The following is a 27,733-nucleotide window of genomic DNA, read 5'->3' on the forward strand; positions in this document are numbered from 1 at the left end:
CCGGAGGCGCGCGGCCAGGCCAGCTCCGGCCCGCCGCACACCAGGCAACCGGTCGCCCCAGCGAGCGCGGGCCGGGGCCGGAGCCGGGGCCGACGGCTGGGGGCGTCGCCCCCAAGAGTCTTTCTGCGGCCCCTGAGCTTTGAGGGCGAAACGAGACTGATCGGGGCCGAAACCATGAACCGGAGTTTTCACAAGTCTCAGACCCTGCGCTTCTACGACTGCAGCGCGGTGGAAGTCAAGAGCAAGGTAAGCCCAGGAAGGCTGCCCGACGATCTGCACCCCTCCCCTGGCAAACGATCGGGGTCCCCGCGGAGGGGGACCGGAGCGGTGTGGGAGGCGACCGGCGCCAACTTTCGAGCTCCGGCACCGCGCGCCACTGTGCGCTGGGTTCCTGGGATGTGCCTGGGGGACCCCGGCCCTTCTTCCCGCCCCCTGCACAGACACAAAGCCTGGCAGCCTCGGGAGGGTCTTGTTGGGACTGAGGGCTGTCGGACAGTGCGTGCACGCTCCAGACCCGCTCCCCGAGAGCTGCTCTTTTGTTACACGGTAAGAGGCGACCCGGGCGCGCCACACGTTAAGGGAGGGCGGCGTTTCCGGGGCGAACTGGGGGACGGGACTGTGCGGATTCCGGGCTGTGGAGGGCCCGGGGAGGGACCCTGCCGTGCCGCCTCCTTGACTACGAAGAAGCCTCGTTACCAGCGAGGAGGCTGGTCGCTGGCTACAGGGGCAGGGCCCGGCCCGCCACCCAACCTGGCTCCGTGTACCAGATTCCCTGGCCCCGGTCGTGCCCCTAGCCCCCACCCCTGGGGCACGCCCCTGGCCGAGATCCAGCCACCCCCACCCCCAAACGTGCCCCCCACTCAGACACCTCACCCGGGAGTGCCCCCAACTCAGTTCAGACCCCAAGTCTGAGGCGGGCCCCTGGCCCACACATCCTCACCTCCGTGGGCGCTCAGAACTTGACCCGCTACAGGACGCGCGTCCCGGGGCCAGACCCAGACCCCCACCCTGGGCGCGCCCCAGCTCCTGATGCCTGCGCCAGGCTGAGCGTGCCCTAACTTGCGGGTGCAGTGTGCGTGTCTGGGTAATTGGTTGATAGGATCTGGAGCTTCTGCCCTTTGCGGGGGCGGCTTCTTCTCAGCAGACTCTTTTGTCTGGGAGGGTCTCTGTGGTGCACGCAGGGGGCAGAGGAGGAGCTGCAGTCACTCATGGCCCTGTGGGAGAGGGGCCCTTAATCCTTTTGCTGACTGCTGCCTGAGAACTGAGTGGCCCGCTCACCCTTTCTGGCTGCGTACCCTTTCTCGGTAAAGTGAGGTGGAAGCTGCCAGAGTGGTGGGAAAGGGGCCGGGCCACTAGCTCTGTGTTCATCTTGGGCACAGGACCAGTGTTTTCTCTGGGCTCTGGGGAGGCGAGTCCCACCCTAGACTACAGGTGGCCCAAAGGATCCATCGGTGTAGGATTTCCAGGGCCCTCACAGGGGTTCGTGGGGGACCTCGCAAGGGGCATGGCCACATCCCGGAGTTGCGGGATTTCCTTTCCTCTTGGGAAGACACAGTCATCTTTTGAATTCCTGCCCTTTCCCCAAATGCTAATTCGGTAATCCCTATCCATGCCCATCTTCTCTGGTCCAAACCCATAGATCCGGGGTGCTATCCATGGGTTGTGAAGGAAGGACCCGCAGTAGCAGAGGGAGTTTGAAGAATCTGCCCTATTGAACTCTGTACAGTAGCCACTAAGCCCCTAGTGTTTGGGGTTTCTTGTTTTGAGATCATTGTAGTTCACCAACAGTTGTGAGAGAAAATAGACCCCAAGACTCTTCATCCTGCCTCCCCCAAAGCTGACATCTTATGTGACTGGCACCATGTGGCCTGTGCCAACTGTGGATATCAGCACAGTGCTGAGTGCTCACTTGTGTGGCCAGCAGCTCAGTCAGGTACAGGGCCTTTCATCACAGGGACCTCTCCTGCTGCCTGTTGTGCAGTGCCTACTTCAACTTAAGTGAGTTGGTCAGTATGGAACACTGTTCTGGTAGTCCGTAGCTGTGTGAGGTGCCTTTTCAAACATAGCAAGGCCCTAGGACAGATCTGGAGGTGCTCTCACTGGTCCTAACCCTGCAGTTCTGGAACTGCGCCTGTGCAGGCTGCCAGGGGCTAGAGTAGGGATCTGCCTTTGCCTGTCCAGGGGTGTTAGTCTGCCTGCCTCTTCCAGCCCTGCTCAGTAGAGAGGTGCTGCCCCATGCCCCACAGGAAACTCAAGTTCAAGAGCAGTGAGTGTCATGGCTGGAGTTTGGACTTGGGAGTCCTCAGGACGCCTCATGGACCTGGGCCCCCTGAAGTAGCTGTCATATCTCCTCCTGTCACACAGCCTGACTTGCTGCTTGTCAGAGGGTCCACATGGCTCTTCCTTCTGCACATGCCCTCCCACAGGTACTTACTGTGGAGTCTTCTCTGCAGAGAGTGACTGTTGTCACCATATAGGAGGCAGAACTTCATGAGATTAGGACTTAATGCAACCTGGACGGAGCACCACAGAGCATGGCAGTCAGAGAGCGAGTGGACCTGGGTTCTGCCACCTGCTACCTTTGGGGCTTTCAGACAAGGCATTTAACCTTTCCCAGCCTCAGTTGTCTTGTGCAAAGTGAGCATCATATCTGATTTGCTTACTTTCCAAGATGGAGAGAGTCAGTGAATCTGAGAGCAATCTAAGACTGAGCAGAGCCCACCATGGCAAGAGCTCATTTCTGTGGATCAGGATCCTCTGGCATTTCGAGATCTGGGCTGAAAAGTTCTTCAGGCCCTCTCATGTCTAAAATATATTAATTTAACCAATCTCTCACTCAGATTACTTTCAGGTTTTTTTTTTCCATAGTAAAATAGTGTTTTTAAATCTTCACATAAAGGAGTGTGTGTGTGTGTGTGTGTGTGTGTGTGTGTGATGTGAAGATTATTGGTTCTGTTAAGTCAGTGCAGGGCTCTTATTGTTTGTTTAGGACAAACCCCTAGAAGTAAAATTACTTGGAAGAAAGTTATGCACCTTTGTGGGCCTTTCTGTGTGTGTGTGTTTGTGTGATGCTGGGATCAAACCTGGGGCCTCTGGCATGCTAAGTAAGCACTTGGTATGCACATTTCTAAGGCTAATAAATATTGCCGAATGTTCTGGGCACTCATTTCTGCCAGTTTCTATGCTGTTTGATATCCGTCCATCCATCTCTCTCTCCTCTTCTTCTCCCAGTGCTGGGCATTTTCTCATACCTTCCAGACTATATAAGTAAAACCATGTCCCATTGTTTGAATTTGCATTTCTTGAGTTATTAGTGATTTGAAGGTTTTCACATGTATTGGCTATTTGTATACCTATTTTTAATTTTCTGCTCTTGTCCTGTATCATTTTTCCTATCAGTGGTCTTTTTGAGTTATGAGAGCTGCTAGTGCAGGTGGAACTGGCCCCTCTATCAGTAGAGGGGCCTTGCCCTAGGCACTAGCCCTGCACTCCCAAAGGGTGGGAATAAGCTGGCACAAGCTGATCCTGTGCTGGCTGGGCAGTCTGCTGGGGACATCTGGGCACAGGGCCTTATATTAGCATGTCTCCTCTGATCCCCAAGATATTATCACTAGCTGATCTCATTGGCCACCACGGTGCTGCAGGGGCACACCCTTCCTTCTGAGATGAGACATGGGGTGAGATGGAGCCCAGGCCAGCCTCCCTATTGAGTGGCTGGGGACTTGCCTTCCGTGGGCCAGTTGAGAACTGCCTGGACACAGTTTGACTCATCTGTGTGTCAGTTACACCCTCTTAAGACTCTGGTTTGCTGTACTGTTCACGTATGTGTTCAAACAGGTTCAGGGACTTGATCTGGGAAGTGGCATCCAGAGGAGACTTGTCAGGAACCCAGGTAGCACGTCAGTCTGGGGGCATGGTGGCATCAGTGTACCCAGAAGGCTGCCCACCTCTGGTGGGTAGGATCTGGAGTGGTAAAGCATGCTGACAGCCTTCCTGGGGCACCATACCTGGGCAGGGGGTCAAGCCCTTTCCTAGGACCAAGGGCACTTCAGATACAGGGCGGAGTCCTCCCAATTTTATGGAAGGGGAGAGTGATGGCGGTAGAACTGCTGGGTGGTTGGGTTTGTCCAGTTGGCTGTTTCCATGTCAAATCCATGTCCACTGGCTCCCCAGTTCCTCTTGGCAAATTTTAGTTGTATATGAACGTGGGAGCCCAAGGAGGTGCTGTCCCCTTTACAGCTCATCACCCACCCCACCCCTGCCAGCCTCTTCCCAGCGCACACCAGGGCCCTTCTCTGCAGCTGCCCCTGAACACTGTCTACAGTTCAGAGGTTACGTTCTAGAACAATTCTGGTTTTTTTTTTAATATTTATTCTTAAATTTTAGGTAGACACTATCTTTATTTTACATTTATGTGGTGCTGAGGATTGAACCCAGTGCCTCGTGCATGCTAGGCGAGCACTCTACCACTGAGCCACAACCCCAGCCCTCATTCTAGAACATTTCTAGATGTAAATAACAGTTCATCAATCCCTGTTACAACCTGTAAGAAAGGCTGTCTCACACTCTCATCATGCATAAAAAGACACTGAGCCACAGGCTCCTCTGACCTACCCAGGGTCATAAAGCTCAGCACAGGGTCTGAAACCCATAGAACCCACAGCCTGACTCCAGCACCCACAGTTGGGCCACTGTCTGCTCTTGGTGGAGAAGGGCTTGTGGCTCTTAGGAACTGCAGACCATGGATGCCGGACCAAGGTATAGATACAGGTGTCCCAGCCGCCTTCTGTAGTACAGGAGGCCCTGGTTGTCCAGCCGTCCCTCTGTAGTACAGGAGGCCCTGGTTGTCCAAAAGAAGCTCTATCGTTCTTGCACACCTTAGGTTCCTGCTGCAAGCCTTTAAAGGAGGGCCTCTGTTTGGTGTCTGTTCTCTGAAGTCCAGTCCCACCCTCTGTCCATTCATTTGCTTATTTGCTTGCTCCTCTATTGAGCATCTGCTACATGCCAGGCACAGGGCCCTCGCTGGGATACAAAGACAGCCAGGGTTGACACCATCCCTGCCTCCGTAGAGCAAGTGGCAGATTTGGCTGAGTGGTGGGGTCCTTTGTCACAACATTCAAATCCTTAACTTCATATCTTCGTGAAGCCAGATGCCCAAGGGCAACCTGGTTGGCCCTCTGTCTAACAAGGCCAGCCTCCATGTTGAAGCCCTGGGGTTGCTCTTTGCCTCTGTGACAGAGAGGCCTACCAGGCTGGCTGGCTCAGGTTTGGGGTTGGCTCCTCTGGGGGGTGCAAGGCTCCTATATGGGTCTTGCCTCCTCTGGGGCTTTTCAGTCTTCCCCTCATGTGTTTTCTGGGTTTAGCACACTGGGAGGCCAGAAAGTTAACAGGATTCCTCAGTTTCTCCAAGGGAAAATTCAGCATCTAACATGTGAAAAGTGGTGCTCAATATGCAATAGGCACCCAATAAATGTCTGTTCAGTTGATTCAAATGAGAAATGACTGGATATTCCTGTTAGCTACTAATTCACAAATGGTCTGTTAGGCTACTTGAGGAAATACCTACTTTTTAAAGAAAGTGATGAATACTTAATTACAGTTGGCTTATTGTCAGAGCGTCTCTGAGAAAGGCTAGTGCCTTGCCCCCTCCCTGCTTGTCAAGGTGGTTAAGCTAGTGCCATGGGTCAGTGGTAGGCAGGGCTGGAAAAGATGAGCTCGACAAGACATAGCAACTTAGGAAGCTGAAACTCCATCACTGTTTCTGCTGCTGTTGGGTCTCCTGACTTCCTCAGGGCTCTGCATGGCCAGCTCTGTGTCTCCAAGATCCAGCACTGTTGGCTTCTTCCAGCAGATCCCTGGGGGTCAGGACCACTTCCTGGGCAGACATTTGGGAGTGCTCTACCCTGTCATTCCCTGCTCCTGGGGTCTGGGCTGGGCTGCCCTGCCCCACCTCTCCCTGAGCTTCATCTCAGCCTGTCCATCCAGAGCATTAAGCACTTGAAACCTCAGGGCCTTCTCCATTTCCATGCTATCTGTGCTCTGTCTTCACTGTGGGAGTGACCTCAGCACCACCTGCAGCCCAGCACTGAGTTGTCTTTGCACATAGACTGTGCCCCCTGCCTGGATTTAGGGTGGAGCTGTGGCTATGGCAGGTCTGAGGACACAGGAATCCCAGAAGGACTCAACCACACTTATTAAGTACTTGTGGATTAATTAAAGCAAATCATCAAGTTTGCTCTGCAGAATTTAGGGCTCCTGCTTAGGTGTGAAGTTTCCATAGCCTTCCATTCAATGCTGAGGTCGAGTGGTTACTTTTGCGGGTCTCTTGGCAATCCCTGAGTCCACAGCAGTGGGCATTGTGGGGAAGCGGGTTGGGAGCAGAGCTGAGAGTTCTGCTTTTTCTGCCCTCATGGTCCCCACGAGGCTCCATTCTTACACTCTTGCTCCAGGATGTCACTGCTGCGTATCAGGGAAACTTCTCTGCTTCTAAAAGTCCTGCCTTCTGAGTGAATGTGTCTGCTTTCTACCTTACATCATTGGTACTCCTGTCAAAGGCTGGATTATGAATCAGTGAGTCCATGGCCACAGATCTTTACTGAGACAGGATGGATGGACTAAGACACCCAGACCCAGATTGCTTCCCCTCAGTGATTTCTTTTGGGGACGTATGCTGGTGTGAAAGGGCCAAGAGGGAACCTAGGACCCTTAATGTGATTGCTTTGAGTGGTAAGCTATTCTAGAGGAATTTAGATATGAAAGCCATGTTAGTGTCCTGTTCTCTATGGGCAAGGGACATGCACCACTGGCTGCCCACCCCCCCACATTCCTAACATCACTTCCTCGCTGCTCTGACAGAGTGTCACTATGTGATACAATGTGCTTTTCTGCCTTCTGTGGAGGTGGTGGCCCCTCACCCCCACCCTGTGACTGCAGCCCCCTGGGGCCTACCAACACCAATATGGTGGCAGCCATCCAGTCTGTGCTGAAGCTGAGCAGTTGCTGAGTTGGACTGTGTCATTCAGGTGCTCGGTTATGTCTGAAAACTTCGCAGGAACATGCCCCTTTTGCTGGAGGTGGCATCGTTTGCCTGCAAGATGACCCCGTGTCTGAACAATGGCGGCTGCAGGTGTCAGGTAGCCTGTTGTGAGAAGCAGTGCCTGAGAAAGCCCACTCCCACCTCATGAGGTAACGAGCCCTGCGGCCCCACAGGTGAGGTCTGTCTCCCGAGGGTCCTGCTGCTTTTTCTCAGGGGTGTGGCCTCACCAGCTGTGGGAGGGGCAAAGGGCCGGAAGGACCTCTCTCAGCTTAGGCAGTGGTCACAGCCTGGCCGAGGATCAGCACCCGGTGCTTAGTAGCTGAGATGTGCCGTTGTGCGGTTGCCCCAGGTTCTTTCTGCAGCCTGTTTCTGTGGGCCCCTCCCTGCCCCAGAAGCCTGATCAGGCGTGTGGGAGAAGCTGCCACCCAGGAGGGTCCAGGTGTGGGTGGCACTTTTGAGTGAAGTTTTATGTCAGGCTCCTTTCTCCAGAAGCACCTGCCATGTGCTTGGCAGAGTCTCTGTTGCCGCTCTTGACACCTTATGTGGTAGAGTTTCCCCACCTGGAGGGTGAGGACCCTGAGGCTCAGCAAGGCAGAGCCATTAAGTCGCAGTTCTGAATTGCAACACCATCCTGCATGGTCCATTATCCCTGCCTCCACCTCACGAGAAACAGACAACACCTGCTGCGCTGAGGTCAGTGTCCCCCACCCCCCTTCTCAGTGTCTCCGGACGCCGACTTGGGGCTGGGCTGCTTCCTAAATGCCTCCTGCATCCTGTGAGATCCCCTCTCCTCAGCAGTCTGGGCCTTTGATCCTTCCATGAGTGTTGGCATGGGGTACGTCTGGCCCTGTGCAGTCTGTCTGGCGGATGCAGGGAGTGCAGACCAGGAGCACAGGCCTGGGCACCTCACCCACTTCCTTTTGTGCTGCAGTGGCTCTCCGTGGCTGGTCTGGAGCATTACCGATCCCTTCAGATCCAGGCACGGAAGGTCACTTACAAAGGCCCACCAGAGAGCACCACTTCCACCCAGAACTGCAGGCTCAGTCACTCATGGAGTTACAATAAACCCTTTTTATTTTGAAAAATGACCTTAAAAATAGCTGCCTTTCCACAAGGAAAGGCACAGGCTGAGCAAACTAAGGCTGCTCCTGAGAAGTCAGGACCCATGCTCAGCTGAAGACCAGTCGTATCCCACAGTGTGAGCCAGCCACACAGCTGCCTTTGTCACAGATGCATACACAAATGTGCAAGTTTGGGTCCTGAGGTTGAGCAGCACCTGTGAGAGCAGGCACAGTGTGCTTCTCCAGGCCTCAGGGGACACGCAGCTCAGGAGAGGTCTCACTCTCCCATGTCACATAGTGTGAGCACCAGAATGCATTCTTGTCACACTCACAGCGGCCTTTCAAGAAATGTGTCCTCATCCCTGTTCTACCAGGTAGGCACAGGCTCAGAGCTTAACACCTGGTCCAGAGTTGCGGTGCCAGCATGTGAACCTGTAGCCTGGCTCCACCCAACTTGGCCTGAGGTCTGAGTTTGTATCTGTAAGTTGCCTGATCCAGCCCATACCCTCTTAGCCCCTCTCCAGCTCTCTGCCCGGAAACCACCTGACTCTTCCACGTATCACGAGCGCACATTGGAATGTGCCCAGTTTCCTCTGCAGGCCAGGTTCCAGCCATGGAATGACTTCTCGGAAAGTCCCATAAAGGTGGGTCAGATGAGCAGGCCCCAGGCGCCCAGACCTGGGCTGGCCCTAGCCCCCAGGTCTCTCTGGGACCTCCTGTGCCCAGCTTCTGAGCAGTCCCCTCTGTGCTGACTGCTCCCTTGTAGACAGCCCCTCTCATCCACACCCAGTTGTCTTCTTCCACTGGGGGGTCCCTTACTCCTGACCACCCCCAACCACTGGAGCACTCCAGGTTTTGTCTTAGTGCTCCTGGAATGTGGCTTTCACTTTCCCATTACTAGCCTTGTGACTTCTAGGCTAGGTCTTCTCTTCTGCTCTGTGAAATGGGGACAGTGACACCTTTCCAAATAGGCTTGGTGTCGGGCTGAAGGCCACGCACATGAGGCCTGGCACTGACTCTGTGGCCCGCATGTCTCTGGGCCTCTTCTGACACCAACCCAGCCTACAGAGCACACAAAGCACACGGAAGGCCAACAGCAGGCCTGTGGGCAGGGTACGTGGCCTCACAGGGGCCACAGGTGGGGCACAGGTGGGCTCTTGCATCAGCAGACACCTGGGTATCTCATGCTCCATGCAGTGATGGCCCAGACAGTTCTGTAGGTGTGACCGTGGCACCACTATCACCCTGGGCCGTAGGGGGTGGACAAGGCACAGGAAGGGGCCAGGTCCCACCCTGCCTGACTCACAGCCTGTGGCCTGATTTCAAATGTGTCCCAACGCGTCAGCCAGGAAGTCATCCCACGGCACACCACTGCCCGGTCCCACGCTCCGACAGATAGCTCATTGGTTGACAGCTTGTTTCTTGTTAGCCTGCTGCCTCCTCTTTTCCTGTATAGAGTTCTTTCCAGTTCTCTATAGGGCGTGTGCATGCACACACAGTGATAGGTTCTGCCCCTCGAAGTTCTGGGGCAGCTCCTGCCCACCAGACACACACACACACAAGAGCATTCGTAGCACGGATGTGTGGGTATGGCTGGTGGTCCAGCCTCTGTCCCCCTTCCTGAAGAATCTGCTCTGGGCCAAGTCTCTGACAGTCTAAGATGGCTCTGCAGTTAGAGATGGGCACTGAGAAAGGAGAGCCTTCTTCCTCTGGGGGATGCTCTTGTGGTCCCAGGACCCACCTCCGAGGAGAGCGGAACACCAGATCTGTGCTTGCCTTTCTGCCCACCATGATGGGCCCTGTGTGCTGTCCTTGCTGCTCTGGTCTGGGCTGTGCAGGCTCAGTTCACACTCCGTGTGCACCCACTCTTTCCCCTCCTTACACGCCTGATTTAAATCAGAGCCTGGGTGTACGGCTGCTCCACTGGAGTCCCTGTCTGTAACCGTGTGCCTACTTTTTAATACCCTGCTGGCCAGCACACCCCCAGGCCCCGGAAGGCAGGTGGTGGTTGTTCAGCACCACACACCCACCCCAGCTCAGGCCAGGCTTAGCTGGCCTTCAAGACAGTCCTGTTGAATGAGTGCATATGAAAAATGCTCCCTAGCTGCTGACAGCCTGGTCATTGGTCCGCAGAGCACAGGCCAGGCACTGCTCTAGGAGAAGGGGCTGCGGTCTTGTGCCTACAGAGCTCCAGAGGATGCTGGTGCTGCTGGCTCAAGGGACACCTGCAGGAGCAAGCGCTGGGACTGCTAATCCCTGCCGGGGCCCAGCAGGCCCAGACTGTGTTGGTCTTTTGGGGCTCCTGGATCAGACAGGGTTCCCAGCTTGGGTGTTGCACCTTGTACCATCCTGTCAGTTTCCGACCCATTTGAGACCACACAGCCAGTTCCGTATTGTGTTCTGTTTTTCTCACTCACGTGGTGTGAAGAATCCCTTGAGTTCCTTAAACCCTCTTTCTTCTCTGTCTCTCACGCTCATTCTTTGTCTCTTTCATCTTTCTTTCTCTTTCTTGACAGGATCTGGCAAAGCTGCCCAGGCCAGGAACTTGAGGATAAGAGGCTTAAACCCTCTTTTAAACATCACTTCTCTTGACTTCATCATATTTCTGTGAACCTGCCGTTTCTTTTCTTTTCTTTTTTTAAAGAGAGAGAGAGAGAATTTTAATATTTATTTTTTAGTTTTCGGCGGACACAACACCTTTGTTTGTATGTGGTGCTGAGGATCGAACCCGGGCCGCACGCCTGCCAGGCGAGCGGGCTACCGCTTGAGCCACACCCCCAGCCCCTGCCGTTTCTTTTATGTCCTCTTACAGTTTCCGTTTTACACTATTGTAAATATTGTGATGAGCATTTTCTGTGGGAATTTCTGTAGGAGCTTGTGATGACCTGAGATTATCCTCACCAAGGGTCTGGGGCAGGGCCTATCACCTGGGTGGGGCCTAGCACATGGGATGGGACCTCACAGGGAGAGGCACCCGGCACAGGTGAGGTGGGGTCCTATCTGGGGGTGCATCCTCATGGTCCAAGGTAGTGACCTGGAAACAGCACTGTAAAGATTGTTTAAAGTCTATAGAGACCACCAGGGGAAAGGAGGAGGAGAGGGAAAGGGGAAATGCTGAGGAAGCGTATTGACTAAATTATATTATTATATCACGTGCATGTTTAAATTTGTAAAAACAAATCTCATCATAATATGTATAATTATAATGCACCAATAAAAATATGGGAAGAAGACTATAGAACTATAAAAATGAAGACTGCAGTGTTCTTCGTGTGTGGAAGGATGGGAGTGCCTTTTGTTCAAGATGCGTTTGGTATCTAAAGAGAGGGCTTTGCAGAGCAGGCCTGAAGGCAGCACCCTGGTGACTTTCCCCAGGTCCAGAACAGTCCAGAGCAGGGGCTTTCACCTGGCCATTCATTTGGGGCCTTTTCTTCCTCTTAGTTACTCTGCCTTCCCCAGTGCAGAGACCTGCTGTGGGGCCTGTAGTCCTTAGAGCTAAGAAGGTTGAAACCAGAGTTAAGTCTAGGGTACCGAATGCGAGGATGGAAGGAGGATCCTTTGAATCACATTAGAGGCTCTCTGCCCCTACCTCCTGCCTCCCCCCAGTCCTGCCTCTGCACTGCCCTCCTCCTTCTAGCTCTGTGCACTTTCCTGATGCACAGGTACACATGCCTTTCCAATGAGTGCAGCCTACCTCCTGTTCCTCTTTGAGGCTGGAATGACGGAGTGGGGGGAAGTTCCCATGGCAGAGCACGGTGATGGATGTGGAGGAGCAGAAGGGAAGGTAGCACTTCCGCCTGTAGGGACTCAGGGCTTTCCTCAGGAGCCTGTGACTGGCCTTGGTGCACCCTGGCAGGCAAGACATCATGAGCCATGCCAGAGGTGGGCCAGAGAACCTGGGCTGGCATCCATGAGGCTAGCTCCGTGCTGTTGGGAAAAGAGGGATGGAGAGCAGGCCGCAGGTGGAGAGCACAGGCTCCTTTGTGTGAGCAACAGGGGAGAGCTGGAGCCTGAGACCCACCACAGCTTCAGGAGGCTAGAGGACAGAGTGGCCCTTGTGCTGCAGGGGTCTGGGGCACAGGGCGATGGGCAGACACTCTGCACATGAGCTGGTGCGTGGCCGAGCAGGGCCAAGGCTGTGGCAGTGCACATGTGCAGGGCAGGGCTGATGGGACTTAGCCAGAAGAACACAACCCTTTCATGACTGTGCAGAGGAGCATCCTGTCCTTCTGTTCATGACATTCTCAGCCAACATCAACTTTAAAAAGTTCTAGAGTTTTAGTCTAAAGCTGGTTGACAGATTTAATTCATTAGTTCAGTGAAGATCACTGCAGAGTTGGGGAGGTCCTGCCACTTGTCAGGGGGATTAAGACGTTAAAATGTGCAACTACTTGGGGTTTGGGAGGTGGCCTGGTCTTTTGGCTGGTGAAGACTGCCCAGTTTCTGTGGCCTGTGCTAGCCAGTGTGACGCAGATGGTGACCATCTCTGTGGCGCCTAGAAGCCAGAAGCCAAGTGATGTAACCTTTCTGAAGTTTGGGGGCATCTGAAGTCAGGGCATCTGCCCCATAGCACCATGGCATCCAGCAAGGAATGTTTCCACAGTATACCAGTCCAGCGGCCCACACGTTGGGGACCGTTTGCTGCTGTTGTTTAAAGGCTTGCAACCCATGTTTGTTTCTATCTTAAGCACAAAATACCTTTTGAAGAGTGCATAAAAGCAACAACCACTGGTTGTCTGTGAGGTGGGGACCTGGGGAGGCTGCAGAATGCCTCTTGAATTTTAAGTTGTGTGGCTATATTCCTGTCCAAACCGTAAAGAGAAACCGTGTGTGTGATCTTCATCTTAAAGCTGTGTTCAGGAACCCCAAGGATGCTCTGTGAGCATGTTGGGTGGTTTCTGTGTGGTGGGGGTGCAGTTGCCTTGGTGGGTATCTTTGTGGGCCCTCAAGAGCAGCCCCAGGGAACTGAGCTACCCAGCAACGGTGCCCAGGGCTCAGGCACGTGAGCCTTATTGGGTCTATGGGAGGCACCATGCCTGGCGTCCCCACCATGGGGACCTCTGGAGTGACGCTTTCTGCCAGTTCGCACGAGCACATGTGATCAGCTTCTCCGACCACCTCAGGTGAGTGCTACTTGGTCTGGATGCAGAAGAGGAAAGAATACTTTAAAAACAGCAGAGCGCTTGGAGGAAATGACCAAAGGTGGTAGAAGTCAGAAACTGCCTTCATCTCAATCCTGCTTGTCCATGAAACCAACCCGAGAAGGAGGCAAGCAGGGACAAGTCAGCACAGCAGAGGGGCAGAGAGCCAGGGCCAGCCTCCCACTGGGCCTCCATGCCGGGCCCTCTGTAAAGGGGCCAGGCTGCCTGCCCAAGATCAGCAGCTGCGCATGTGCACCTCATGCCCGCACACACGCAGTAGAGTCAGTGGGAGGCCGCTCCCCCAGGCATTGAAGGCCAGCAGAGGACCCAGGCCCCAAGTGCCCCCTATGACAAGACTGCAGCCTGCAAGGACAGGACTGTTTATAGTTCTTGCTCCTCTGAACCCTGGTGAGGAACATACAGCCAGGCTCAGCATGAGGGGGCAGCTGCTTCACAGACTCAGGGAGCACGTTGGGGACCATGTCCAGCAGGAGCTGCACCTGGCTCAGCAAGAAGGTTTTAAGTAAATAGTAGCTAAGTTGGAGGTGAAACCTGGGACCATGTTTTCAGGGGTGAGAGAGTGCATGTGTGGCTGGGCTGCAAGTGGCTCCGTTTGTGATGCAGAGAGCTCTGGAGCAGGCCGCAAATAAGGGTCTTCTTTCCAGCCTAGAACCAAGCCCCTCCGTGAACAGCTTCTCACGCTCCCCAAGTCCCCAGCAGAGGAGCTTGGAAGGACACCTCCATCTGAGACATTAATGATTTAATCAAGGGCACAAAAACAGCGAGGCAGACTCATAGTACACTGAAGTGGGCCCAGGCGTGCCCACAGCAAGAGACCCGCACCAGGAAGGTTTGCCAGCCAAGTCAGGACTGAGGAGATCTCAGGCATGCCAGAACTGGGGGCTTTTTCTGTCCTTTTAGATAGAAAAATATATATTCTTTCTAGTCATTCATGCTCTGAATTAAATGTTTCCATACAGAATCAATTTGTTTAAATGTAGGTACCTTTAGATACCCCTTAGATATTAAAATAAATAAAATTTTACATATTAAATATCTTTTAACCTGAAAAATAAGAAACAATCGTGGTCATGTCGATGTATCATTCTTGGGACGACACCCTGAAGGGGAACAGAGTCATGTGGTCAGAGCCCTGTGGCTCCAGAACCTTTGCTCATGTGAAGCCCTGGTCTCGACCTTGGAGAAGGGGGTGCAGGACACTAGGAGTTTGGGGTCAGGGTGGGGACCGTGTGTGAGGGAAGGCACGTTCCACCCTGCTCTGGCGCCTGCCATCTCTCCTGCTTACCCTCGGGAAAACCTCGCCCTACCTGCTGGGCCTTCCCAGCAGCCCAGCAGGAGGGCCCTGCCTCCCTGAGTCCTGGCTGTGCTGACAGCAGGTGCTGGGACCCCTCTTAGTCCTTCCTGTGTGCCTGGTGACAGCAGGTGCTGGGACGTCTCCTGGTCCTACCTGTGTGCCTGGTGACAGCAGGTGCTGGGACCCCTCTTAGTCCTTCCTGGGTGCCTGGTGACAGCAGGTGCTGGGACGTCTCCTGGTCCTTCCTGTGTGCCTGGTGACAGCAGGTGCTGGGACCCCTCCTGGTCCTTCCTGTGTGCCTGGTGACAGCAGGTGCTGGGACCCCTCTTAGTCCTTCCTGGGTGCCTGGTGACAGCAGGTGCTGGGACGTCTCCTGGTCCTTCCTGTGTGCCTGGTGACAGCAGGTGCTGGGACCCCTCCTGGTCCTTCCTGTGTGCCTGGTGACAGCAGGTGCTGGGACCCCTCTTAGTCCTTCCTGTGTGCCTGGTGACAGCAGGTGCTGGGACCCCTCTTAGTCCTTCCTGGGTGCCTGGTGACAGCAGGTGCTGGGACCCCTCTTAGTCCTTCCTGGGTGCCTGGTGACAGCAGGTGCTGGGACCCCTCTTAGTCCTTCCTGGGTGCCTGGTGACAGCAGGTGCTGGGACCTCTCCTGGTCCTTCCTGTGTGCCTGGTGACAGCAGGTGCTGGGACCCCTCCTGGTCCTTCCTGTGTGCCTGGTGACAGCAGGTGCTGGGACCCCTCTTAGTCCTTCCTGTGTGCCTGGTGACAGCAGGTGCTGGGACCCCTCTTAGTCCTTCCTGGGTGCCTGGTGACAGCAGGTGCTGGGACCTCTCCTGGTCCTTCCTGTGTGCCTGGTGACAGCAGGTGCTGGGACCCCTCTTAGTCCTTCCTGTTGTCCTGGTGACAGCAGGTGCTGGGACCCCTCTTAGTCCTTCCTGGGTGCCTGGTGACAGCAGGTGCTGGGACCTCTCCTGGTCCTTCCTGGGTGCCTGGTGACAGCAGGTGCTGGGACCTCTCCTGGTCCTTCCTGTGTGCCTGGTGACAGCAGGTGCTGGGACCTCTCCTGGTCCTTCCTGTGTGCCTGGTCCACCCGGTTCTCTCCAGAGCCTCCTTCTGTATCTCCATATTTCTGAACATGGTTTTCAATCAGCTTTCAATTTAGCTATGTGCCAATTGAAAAAAAAATCATCTTAAGATAAACCTTTTTAAAAATAACAACTCTATAAGCTATAATTAATGTGAAATAAAATTCACACCTTTAAGTATAACGTTCGTTGGTTTTTAGTAGTCAGAGTTGTGTAGTCATTACCACTATCTAATTTTAGAACATTTTCTTCACCCAAAAAGAAACCCTTGGGGCACAGACCCCTTGGCAGCTCCCTCCCCCAGCCTGTGGCAGCGCTGTGACTCTTCCTGCCTGCTGACTTGCCTGCTCTGGGTGTTTCACGTAAGTGGATGCACATGCTGCCTGGTTTTTTGTATCTGGTACCTTCACCTGGCCAGATGCTCGCGAGGTTCTTCTTTGCTGTAGTGCAGACTAGTGCTTCAGGCCTCATTATGACTGAATCATGTCTGGGTGCAGTCCTCAGCATGTCTTGTTTATCCGTTCTTCAATAGTGGACGTTCACCTTGTCTTCACTCTGGGTGATGGTGTCATGATTCATGCACATGTGTCTGTGTGGACATGTGCATTCATTATTTCTTTTGAGGGGGGGATATGCCTGAGAGTGAAGTTATTGGGTCATGTGGTAATTCTGTTTGATTTTTTTTTTAACAGCTTTCTTTTTAAATAGTTGTACACAATACTTTTTTTTAAATTTTTTATTGTTGGTTGTTCAAAACATTACAAATTTCTTGATATATCATATTTCACACTTTGATTCAAGTGGGTTATGAACTCCCATTTTTACCCCATATACAGATTGCAGAATCACATCAGTTACACATCCATTGATTTACATATTGCCATTTTTTGTTGTGTTCTGCTGCCTTTCCTATCCTCTACTATCCCCCCTCCCCTCCCCTCCCCTCCCCTCCCCTCCCCTCTTCTCTCTCTACCCCCTCTACTGTCATTCATTTCTCCCCCTTGTATTATTTTTCCCTTTCCCCTCACTTCCTCTTGTATGTACTTTTGTATAACCCTGAGGGTCTCCTTCCATTTCCATGCAATTTCCCTTCTCTCTCCCTTTCCCTCCCACCTCTCATCCCTGTTTAGGGTTAGAAGACATTTGGCATTTGTTTTTTAGGGATTGGCTAGCTTCACTTAGCATAATCTGCTCTAATGCCATCCATTTCCCTGCAGATTCCATGATTTTGTCATTTTTTAATGCAGAGTAATACTCCACTGTGTATAAATGCCACATTTTTTTTTATCCATTCGTCTATTGAAGGGCATCTAGGTTGGTTCCACAGTCTTGCTATTGTGAATTGTGCTGCTATGAACATCGATGTAGCAGTGTCCCTGTAGCATGCTCTTTTTAGGTCTTTAGGGAATAGACCGAGAAGGGGAATAGCTGGGTCAAATGGTGGCTCCATTCCCAGCTTTCCAAGAAATCTCCATACTGCTTTCCAAATTGGCTGCACCAATTTGCAGTCCCACCAGCAATGTACAAGTGTACCCTTTTCCCCACATCCTCGCCAGCACTTGTTGTTGTTTGACTTCATAATGGCTGCCAATCTAACTGGAGTGAGATGGTATCTTAGGGTGGTTTTGATTTGCATTTCTCTGACTGCTAGAGATGGTGAGCATTTTTTCATGTACTTGTTGATTAATTGTATGTCCTCCTCTGAGAAGTGTCTGTTCAGGTCCTTGGCCCATTTGTTGATTGGGTTATTTGTTATCTTATTGTCTAATTTTTTGAGTTCTTTGTATACTCTGGATATTAGGGCTCTATCTGAAGTGTGAGGAGTAAAGATTTGTTCCCAGGATGTAGGCTCCCTATTTACCTCTCTTATTGTTTCTTTTGCTGAGAAAAAACTTTTTAGTTTGAGTAAGTCCCATTTGTTGATTCTAGTTATTAACTCTTGTGCTATAGGTGTCCTATTGAGGAATTTGGAGCCCGACCCCACCGTATGTAGATCGTAGCCAACTTTTTCTTCTATCAGACGGCGTGTCTCTGATTTGATATCAAGCTCCTTGATCCATTTTGAGTTAACTTTTGTGCATGGCGAGAGAAAGGGATTCAGTTTCATTTTGTTGCATATGGATTTCCAGTTTTCCCAGCACCATTTGTTGAAGATGCTATCCTTCCTCCATTGCATGCTTTTAGCCCCTTTATCAAATATAAGATAGTTGTAGTTTTGTACACAATACTTTTATTTTGTTTATTTTATGTGGTGCTGAGGATCACACCCAGGGCCTCAAACATGCTAGGCAAGCGCTCTACTGCTGAGCCACAACCCCAGTCCTAATTCTGTTTAATTTTTTAAGAAACTGCTAGCTCTTTACCAAAGCAGTTGTACTATTTATATTCCTACAAAAAAGGATGAGGGTTCATATTCCTTTTCATCATCACCAACATGTTCTTATCTTAAGGTCCACTATTTCCACCCTGGGGACCACATCTTCAACTCATGGGCTTCAGATCCTGAATCTAGGGTCCATTTCTTTGGGGAAATGTCTATTCGGGTTCTTGGCCCACCTTTTTTAATAGGTTAGTTTGCCTTTTAACTGTTGAGTTTTAAGGGTTCTTTTTTATGTTCCAGGTACAAATCCCTTATCAGACATAAGATATCTGCTTTAAAAATATTATCCACATTTCATAGATTATCTTTCCACTTTCTTTTTTAAAAAATTTTTTAGTTGTTGATGGCTCTTTATTCTATTTATTTATTCGTATATGGTGTTCATAATTGCATCCAGGGCCTCATACATGCTAGGCAAGTGTTCCACCACTGAGCTACAGCCCCAGCCTCTGCTTCCACTTTCTTGATGGTACCCTTTGAAGCAAAAAAGTTCTGATTTTAATGAAATACAGTTTATCTACTTTTTTGTTGCTTATGCTTTTGGTATCCCATCTAAGAAATCAGGGCCTAACCCAAGTACTGAAAATCGAATCCTGTGTGTTCTAAAAGTTTCATGGTGTAACCCTCGGTTTGTGACCCAGTCTGAACTCATTTCCCCGGGTGGAATGAGCTGGAGTCCAGCTTCCTTGCTGGGCATGTGGACCTGCAGTCGCCCAGCACATTTGCTGAAAAGACTTTCTTTCCTCCACTGAATTGTCCTGACATTCTTATGACATCAACTGACGTATCCCTGATTCACTTCTAGCCCATCAATCCTCTGTATGTCTACCTTTATGTCAGCATTACAGCATAAGTTTTGAAATCAGGAAGCGTGAGCCTCCAACTCCACTCTTTTTCAAGATCTTTTTGGATATATTGGGTTCTTTGTATTTCCAAAAGGTTTAGGGCCATCTTGCCAATTACTGCAAAAAAGGCATCTAAAAGTTTTTTTGTCATTCTTTTTTTTTTTAAATTTTTATTATGAGTTGTTCAAAACATTACATAGTTCTTGACATATCATATTTCATTCATTTGATTCAAGTGGGTTATGAACTCCCATTTTTACCCCATATACAGATTGCAGAATCACATCGGTTACACATCCACTGTTTTACATATTGCCATACTAGTGACTGTTGTGTTCTGCTGCCTTTCCTATCCTCCACTATCCCCCCCTCCCCTCCCCTCCCATCTTCTCTCTCTACCCCCTCTACTGTCGTTCATTTCTCCCCCTTGTTTTTTTTCCCTTTCCTCTCACTTCCTCTTATATATAATTTTGTATAACAATGAGGGTCTCCTTCCATTTCCATGCAATTTCCCTTCTCTCTCCCTTTCCCTCCCACCTCTCGTCCCTGTTTAATGTTAATCTTCTTCTCAAGCTCTTCCTCCCTGCTCTGTTCTTAGTTGTTCTCCTTATATCAAAGAAGACATTTGGCATTTGCTTTTTAGGGATTGGCTAGCTTCACTTAGCATAATCTGCTCTAATGCCATCCATTTCCCTGCAGATTCCATGATTTTGTCATTTTTTAGTGCAGAGTAATACTCCATTGTATATAAATGCCACATTTTTTTAATCCATTCATCTATTGAAGGGCATCTAGGTTGGTTCCACAGTCTAGCTATTGTGAATTGTGCTGCTATGAACATCGATGTAGCAGTATCCCTATAGTACGCTCTTTTAAGGTCTTTAGGGAATAGTACAAGAAGGGGAATAGCTGGGTCAAATGGTGGTTCCATTCCCAGCTTTCCAAGGAATCTCCATACTGCTTTGCAAATTGAAGGCATCTAAAATTTTGATAGGGGTTGCATTGAACCTGTCAAGCAATTTGGGGAGTATTGCCATTGAACAATATTAAGACTGCTAATTGATGAACATAGAGTGTCTACCTGTCCGTTTAGATCTTCTTTAATATTTTCACACCATTCTGCAATTTTCCATGTGCAAGTCTTCACTTCTTTTGTTAATTTTATCCCTAAATATTTTATCCTTTTAATATTGTTGTTAATTTGTCAGGTTTGTTTTCTTAATTTCATTTTCAGATTGTTCATTGCTACTGTGTGTATGGTTTATTTTTGCATATTGATTTGTTAGCACTGGCAAATGTTTTACTAGATTCCTAGGATTTCCTATATACAATGCGTGCCTTCTGTGAATAGAGCCGTTGCAACTTCTTCCCTTCAGTCTAGTGCCCTTGTTTCTTCCCTAACTGTCCTCTGTAGAGCCTCTCTTATAGCATTAATCAGACGTGACAGTGGGTATTCTTGTTTTTTTCTGGATCTCAGGGCATGTGTCTCTTTAACCATTGAGTCTGGCATTGTCGGTGAGTCTTCATAGAAGTCCTCTGTGAGGCTGAGGAATTTCCCTTCTGTTCCTAGTTTGTTGAGTATTTTCATCATAAAAAGATGTGTTTTGCAGCTGGGGCTGTGGCTCAGCGGCAGAGCACTTGATAGCACATGTGAGGTACTGGGTTCGATCCTCAGTACCACATAAAAAAATAAATTAAATAAAGGTATTGTGTCCAACTACAACTAAAAAAATGTTTTTAAAAAGATGTGTTTTAGAGTTGGGGTTGTGGCTCAGTGGTAGAGCACTCGCCTAGCATGCACGAGGCACTGGGTTCGATCCTCAGCACCACATAAATGTAAAATAAAGATATGTGTCCACCTAAAACTTAAAAAATAAATATATTTTTAAAAAAAGATGTGTTTTACTTTTTTAAACTGTTGTGGTGATTGAATGGCTTTTGTCCGTTAATACACAAGTATGACATTGATTTTTCAAATGTTGAACCAACCTTGCATTTCTGTGATAAGTCTCACTGGTCATGGCGTGTAGTTCTATTTAGATGTTTTGGGGTTTTTTTGTTTGTTTGTTTTTAAATATTTATTTTTTAGTTGTAGTTGGACACAATACCTTTATTTTGTTTATTTATTTATTCTTTATGTAGTGCTAAGGACCGAACCCAGGGCCTCGTACGTGCAAGGCGAGTGCTCTACTGGTGAGCCACAACCCAGGGCCCTATTTAGATGTTTGGATATGATTTACTAATATATTTTGAGGACTTTTGCAATTCTTCATAATGGATGTTGGTGTGTGGTTTTCTCCTCTTGAGGTTTCTTTTTCTGGTTTTGGTATCAAGGTAAAACTGGTGTCACAGAATAAATTGGGACTCATTTTTTCCTCTTATTTTTTGAAAGAGTTCATGAAGGAATGGTACTAATTTTGTAGACATTTAGTATAATTTCCCAATCAAGCCATCTGGGCCTGGACTTTTCTTTGTGGGAATTTTTTGATTCGTAAATTCAGTCTCCTTACTTGTTGTAAGTTTTATAAGATTTTCTATTTCTTTTTGAGTTAATCTGGTATTTGTGTCTTTATAAGAATCTCTCCGTGTCATCTAGGTTATCCAATTTTGGCACATAGTTACTCATAGTATTTCAGAATAATCTTTTTTAAAAAATAAAATCTCATTTTAGAACAGTTTCAGATTTGTGGGGAAATTGCAAAGATAACACAGAGAGTTTCCAGACACGCAGGCTCAGTTCCTGCTTTTCACCTCTCGTTTTGATCAATGGTGGTCCACTGCCACGGCACGAGCAGACTGAGCTGGTGTTCATCAGGTTTCCCTGGCCTTTACCTGAAGACCTTTCTGACCTGATGTTCCAAAATCTTATCCTGAAAACCACACTATATGGGGTTGTGAAGTCTCCTTGTGCTCCCTCTGGCTGTGACGATTTCTCAGGCTTACCTTGCTTCGGATGACCAGTTTTGATTGAGGAGGACCGGTCTGATATTTTGTGGAATCTCTCTCAGTTGGGATTTGTCTGATGGTTTTTCAGTGTTAGAACGAGACTGTGGACTTTAGGGAGAAGGACCACAATGGAGTAGTGCCACTTTCATCACATCTTACTGAGGATACAAGCTGTCATGTGATTTGCCTTTGGCCCCCTGGCTGAGGATGTTTTCCAGCCAGGTCCACTCTGAAGTCACTCTTTCTTCCCCTTTCTACATGATTTGATACCATACACTGTGCTTCTGGGACCAAACTTATTATGTGGGGGGCCTACATGTCAGGGGTGGGAGGTAATGTTCTCCCTCCTTGAAGGTGGTGTATATCCACATAAATTATTGATACCTGGGAGGTTATTGATGCATGGGAGGTCTGTCTATCCTGCCTCTTTTATTTATTCAGTCACTTATTTATATCATTGTAGACTCAGGGACATTTATTTTATACTTTGAGTTATAATTCAGAGCTACTTTGTTTTGGCCAGTTGGTTCTGGTTTTCTTTGACATGCTCCATGTTTGGTGGGGGGATGGTTGTTTTCAGCACTTCCTTGCTTTCTGGTGCTGCGTGATCCAGCCTCATGTTTCCTGTGCCTTCTCTCAGAATCAGACCCTTCTCCTACGAGCCCGCTTCCTTGGGCGCCAGGTGCGATTGGTGCTTCTGGAATGCCTGTAGAGTCCTCAGTTCCTTTAGGTCAATAGTATTGCCTCCTCTTACTTCTTCTTCTTTTTTTTTTTTAATATTTTTTAGTTGTAGATGGACACAATATCTTTATTTATTTATTTTTATGTGGTGCTGAGGATGGAACCCAGTGCCTCACACATGCGAGGCAGGCGCTCTACCACTGAGATGCAGCCCCAGCCCCCTCCCGTTACTTCTGATTTTAGTAGTTTGAATCTTTTCTCTTTTTCTGTTAGTCTGACTACCTAAAGATTTGCTAATTTTGTTGATCTTTTCAAAGACCCAACTTTTGGCTTGTTATTTTCTCTAGCTTTTCTAGCTTTTATTCTATTTATTTCTGTTCTGATCTTTATTTTTTATTTATTTTTTTTAGAGAGAGAGAGAACTTTTTTAGATATTCATTTATATTTTTTTAGTTTTCGGCAGACACAACATCTTTGTTGGTATGTGGTGCTGAGGATCCAACCCGGGCTGCACGCCTGCCAGGCGAGCGCTACTGCTGGAGCCACCTCCCAGCCCCTGTTCTGGTCTTTATTATTTCCCGCTTTCTGCTTGCTGTGGGTTAGGTTGTCTCTCCCCCCACCCCCATCTACCTTCCTCCTCGTTTCTAATGACAGAAGTTTAACTTACTGATTTAAATGTTTCTTTTTTAATATAGGTGTTTACAGCTATAAATTTGCCTATAAGCCCTGTGTTAGCTGCAATCCAAAGTTTTGATATAGTGTATTTTAATTAATCTCTATTTTATAAATTTATCCTGATTCTTTCTTTAATCCACATATTATGGAGGAGTGTGTTGTTTAATTTCCACATATTTGTAAAACTGAACCCCCCATTTTTATCATCCTATTTCAGGAATAATTGTTGGGGTCAGCTACAAAATAGATAAGTGTAATTATTAAAATAATACTGGAACAACGCTTCATTTGGCTGGAAGCTGTAGGAAAGGAGGAACTGCGTGTCTTTCGAGGTAGCCCCATGTCTCTGAGGACCCCGTGCTTCCTAGAGAAGGAGCTTCAGGCTCACGTTCACTTCTCGCCTCTGCCTGGGGTTAGCCGTTTTGCCCTGGGAGCCCTGGATCCTTTTAGGCCTGAATGATGGAGCCTGAATCAGGTACTGGGGGTGAGGGTGAGCATTTTGATTCTTTGTCTACTGATTTGCCTGCTGACCCAGCCAGGCACAGCAAGGCAAGCTTACCTAAAACCTCTCTTAATAAGTACTGGTTTGGGATTGGATCCAGTTACTGGTTTAGAGGGAGACCATCTCCCAGGGTAGGCATCCCTTAGCAGCATGTTGTGGGGCCAAAGAGGTTGGAGTGGTACCTTGTCGAAGCCCCCGTGTAAACCAACATTCAAACCAAGACTCCCAGCGCAAGGGAGTGGCCAGGCTCCCACCAGACTTCATGGTGGTTTGGGTCATGGTCTTCCAACATTGTGAGCCCACTAAGGAATTTTGTAGAACTACCAAGAGGTGGTTGCCGCTCAGTGGCAGAGGGTGTGTCTAGAGTCTAACTCCACAGGGGATAATATACTTTAATGCTAGCATCTAAATTTTTTGACATATAAATAGTACAAAGGATATAATTTCCACCATGCTGTAAATATTTCACTTAAAAATAAAGCTTTTTAGCATGTGATGTTTTAAATATAGTGAGTGACGTCTGAAATCTGTAGTGATTTGATACCACCAGCAGATGTTTTAAAATAGGATGGATAGGCTCTTTGCAATGAACAGAAATTGTACGTGAAAAAGTTTTTTCTCCTTGATTCCTTCTTTCTATTACTCTCCCAAGAGATTCTGTTCTATTATTTTTTGCCTTAAAAATGTATGCTTAATTATCTGAAACAATAATATATGCTTTTCTCTGCAAAAACAATATTTGTTTTTAATGTTGATGTTAAAAGTTCTCTGATGGGGCTGTAAGGCTCTGTGCTTTACAGTTACTTCTACTGTTGTGAAGTTTTAATGCTCAAGACCAAAAGTTCTAGAGATCCGATGCCATGCAATTGACATTCTAGAATTGTGCACTGAATAATAGCTAAGTAGCAAAGTATCTATATCACAGTAAAAAAAAAAAAAATCCAGGTTGAGTCATTGCAGTTCTTATCAAATCATGATTGCAATATAGTTGCAAAATCTGTTGAAATATTATTTGTATCCAAAGTGAATATTTAAAATCCTTTGTATAACAAGGATGTTCATGTTACATGAGCCAATCTGCAGCTTCTTTGCTGTGTTGCCAATGCATAGCTTTGTTTACACAAACAAATCAATCAAATGCTTACACAGAGGAAGGTGGAAGCAGGGGAGGAGAGGCTTCTTCTTGGCTCACCAGCCACCTCTCCCCAGGACATGTGCTAGAAACAAGTGATAATGGAGTGGTCTGTCATTCAGATTGTTTGGATGATCTATTGATTGACAGTTCAACTAGGACAACTTTTAATTTTGTTGAAAGCTAATAATGGGAAGCCACTTGATTTGCAAGATTTATTGCTTGCTCATTAAGTCCATGTGCTTTTTCAGTTTGGGGTAAGTGTGCTGACACCATGTGGCAGTGGGTTGCACCTGTTAATTCCTTCGTTTGAAGGCCCCTGTTTGAATCTGATATAACTGAGGAAATAAAATACTAGTGTCCTGGGCTAGGGCTGTAGCTCAGTAGTAGAGTACTTGCTTAGCATGTGTGAGGCACGGGATTTGATCCTTAGCACTACATAAAAAATAAAATAAAGGCATTCTGTCCATCTACAACTACAAAAAATAAATTTAAATGCTAGTGTCCCATGGTAGTGATATTTTTAAATAAAATGCTCCATATGTCACATTCCACATCTCTGTTTGATGCTCTGGGCACCTTGACAACAGGAGGCAGACTTGCTGCTGCAGGGCAAGACCAGCGTTATTGTCAGTGACGTGCTTTGCTTCAAGAAAGGCCTGAAGGGCTGGGGCTGTGGCTCAAGTGGTAGCGCGCTCGCCTGGCATGCGTGTGGCCCGGGTTCGATCCTCAGCACCACATACAAACAAAGATGTTGTGTCCGCCGAGAACTAAAAAAATAAATAAATATTTAAAAAAAAAAAAAAAAAGAAAGGCCTGAATTAACTCTTCTTTTCAAATTAACGTGAACACATATCAAGAGGGAAATTATTAAAATACTGAGGAATAAATTGAGCTGTGTCTTAGATTAGTTACTATGCTGAGATCAAAACACTGTAGGTGGGTGTTGAGGGTGCCCTCAGCGCTGAGCCACAGGGAGGGTGCTGGCGATGGAAAGGGGTGTGCTTGCATGCATCCTGTTGGGACACTCTGAGAACCATGTGTGAAAGCCAGAAATGGTGCACCCATGATTGCATCCTCTCATGTGTAGTGAGAAGAGAGGTTTGGCTGACCAAGGAGGACACTGCTCTGGGAGTTGCACATGGGCCATACCAGACACTAGGCATGAGGTTGCCCTAGTGAAATAAATGTTTTGTGATTTGATAGGATAACCAAATCTGAAAGAATCATGTAAAGCTCATGTTGCTGGTTGTATCCCTTGTGCCTTAAAGGTGTGCATCTCCTGTGGGCAGAGGCGCCTGCAGGGTCCAGGGCGCTCCTGGTGTGGTGTGCGGAGGGGCCTGCAGCATCCACTGGGCACACCCACCTGTGGTGCATCCTGGCATTAAGTGCTGAGAAGAAATACAATGCTTATCTTTGAGTAATGGAAGAGGGAGTCTGGGGGATTCTCTGCACCTCTATGACAGCCTTTCCTCTGCCACTTCCAGGATACAGGTGCCGTCAGAGCTGTAACTGGCCAGAAACTGCATTCTTGGGTGGGGTTTTTCCCCTGCTGACTGTGTAGAAGGGGGCTTAGGCTTTTGGTCATTGCAAGTGGCTTCTCCCAAACCAGCATGCTGCATTATCCCACAGCTGAGTTCCAGGGATAGTGCAGGTTAGGAAGAGGCTGGCTTTGCTTTAGATGACCTGGAGGAGGTGGAATGGGGACTGATTCTCAGGAGGGTGCTAGACCCTGCAGGTGCCTCTGCCCACAGGAGATGCACACCTTCAAGACACAAGGGATACAGCCAGCAACACCTATTTATTTTAAAAATAAATAGGACTAGGCATGTAAAGCCTCCCTGGGTTCAATCCATAGTACAAAATAAATAAATAAATAAAGACACCCTAGTTTAAGATTAAAACCCATAAGGACTTCACCTCACCCTTATAAAAATGTCTGGAAGATACTTTCTCTCTGCCTCTGAATCTCCTGGTCCTGCTGTGGCGCTGTGCCCCTGAGGAGGGGGGTTGTAGTCAGCACGGACTCCTGCGTCTCACCCTCTAGGTCTGTGTGCACTTGGCCTTGCTTTTCTGACAAGCTGAGCCTAATGGACCCTGCAGGCCTGTCCTCGAGATGTGGGGCACCTGCTCGGTGTGAACAGGTGCACAGCTCCTCCCTCCATGCTGTTTCATTCCCTGATGCCCCTCGCTGCCTGGTGGTCTCTCGTTTGCTCACAGCCAGTTATGTGACCACGGCCTGGCTGACACTGTGACTCTGGGGCCTGGCGGAGTCTCGGCAGTCTTGCTCATGAACACACTGTCCTTCCTCTGGTTCACCCCCATCTCTTGCATTGTAGTTTGGGGCTGAATTCCGAAGATTCTCCTTGAACCGCCACAAGCCTGGCAAGTTTGAAGATTTCTACCAGCTGGTGGTGCACACCCACCACATCTCCAGCACCGAGGTGACCATCGGCTATGCAGATGTGCATGGCGACCTGCTTCCCATCAACAACGATGACAACTTCTGCAAGGCTGTCTCCAGCGCCAACCCCCTGCTCAGGGTCTTCATCCAGAAGCGAGGTATGGAGGCCCAGTTGCTCCATGTGTCAGCATCACTTATTAAAAACTTGTGGTTTGAGTTTTGTCTGCCATGGTAGGATCATGAGATTCTATTTCCTAGCCTGTAGGAGATTAAAGAAATCAAACTTTTTTCGTCAACATTAACTTATTAGAACAACTTAACAATAGCTAGACTGTATTTTCCACCTTAAATAGTGTTGATTTCTGTCTTTTAAGCACTGAGGAAAAAGTAATATTGATACTTTTAGTATTTTAACTGGAAGCAAGCAAATTCAGTAATGAAGTGGAATTCATCAGTAGCCTAAAAATGAAATTTGAGGGCACTAGTGTATGTTCCCCATGTCTTTCAGGATTGGAGCAAAATGTTAGCTT

General features: G+C 48.8%; 1 protein-coding gene across 1 annotated transcript; it reads left to right on the forward strand.

Moving 5' to 3' along the window:
• LOC139702179 (partitioning defective 6 homolog gamma-like) lies at nt 1–27,434 on the forward strand (the record flags this gene model as incomplete). Its single annotated transcript, XM_071602622.1, has 2 exons — nt 1–246; nt 27,139–27,434. Coding segments are annotated over exons 1-2 (368 nt in total), but the record flags the coding sequence as incomplete, so codon positions are not given.
• Between the last annotated feature and the right edge of the window lie 299 nt (nt 27,435–27,733).

Source organism: Marmota flaviventris, chromosome 16 (assembly GCF_047511675.1).
Source record: "Marmota flaviventris isolate mMarFla1 chromosome 16, mMarFla1.hap1, whole genome shotgun sequence".
In the NCBI taxonomy this organism is placed as follows: Eukaryota; Metazoa; Chordata; class Mammalia; order Rodentia; family Sciuridae; genus Marmota; species Marmota flaviventris.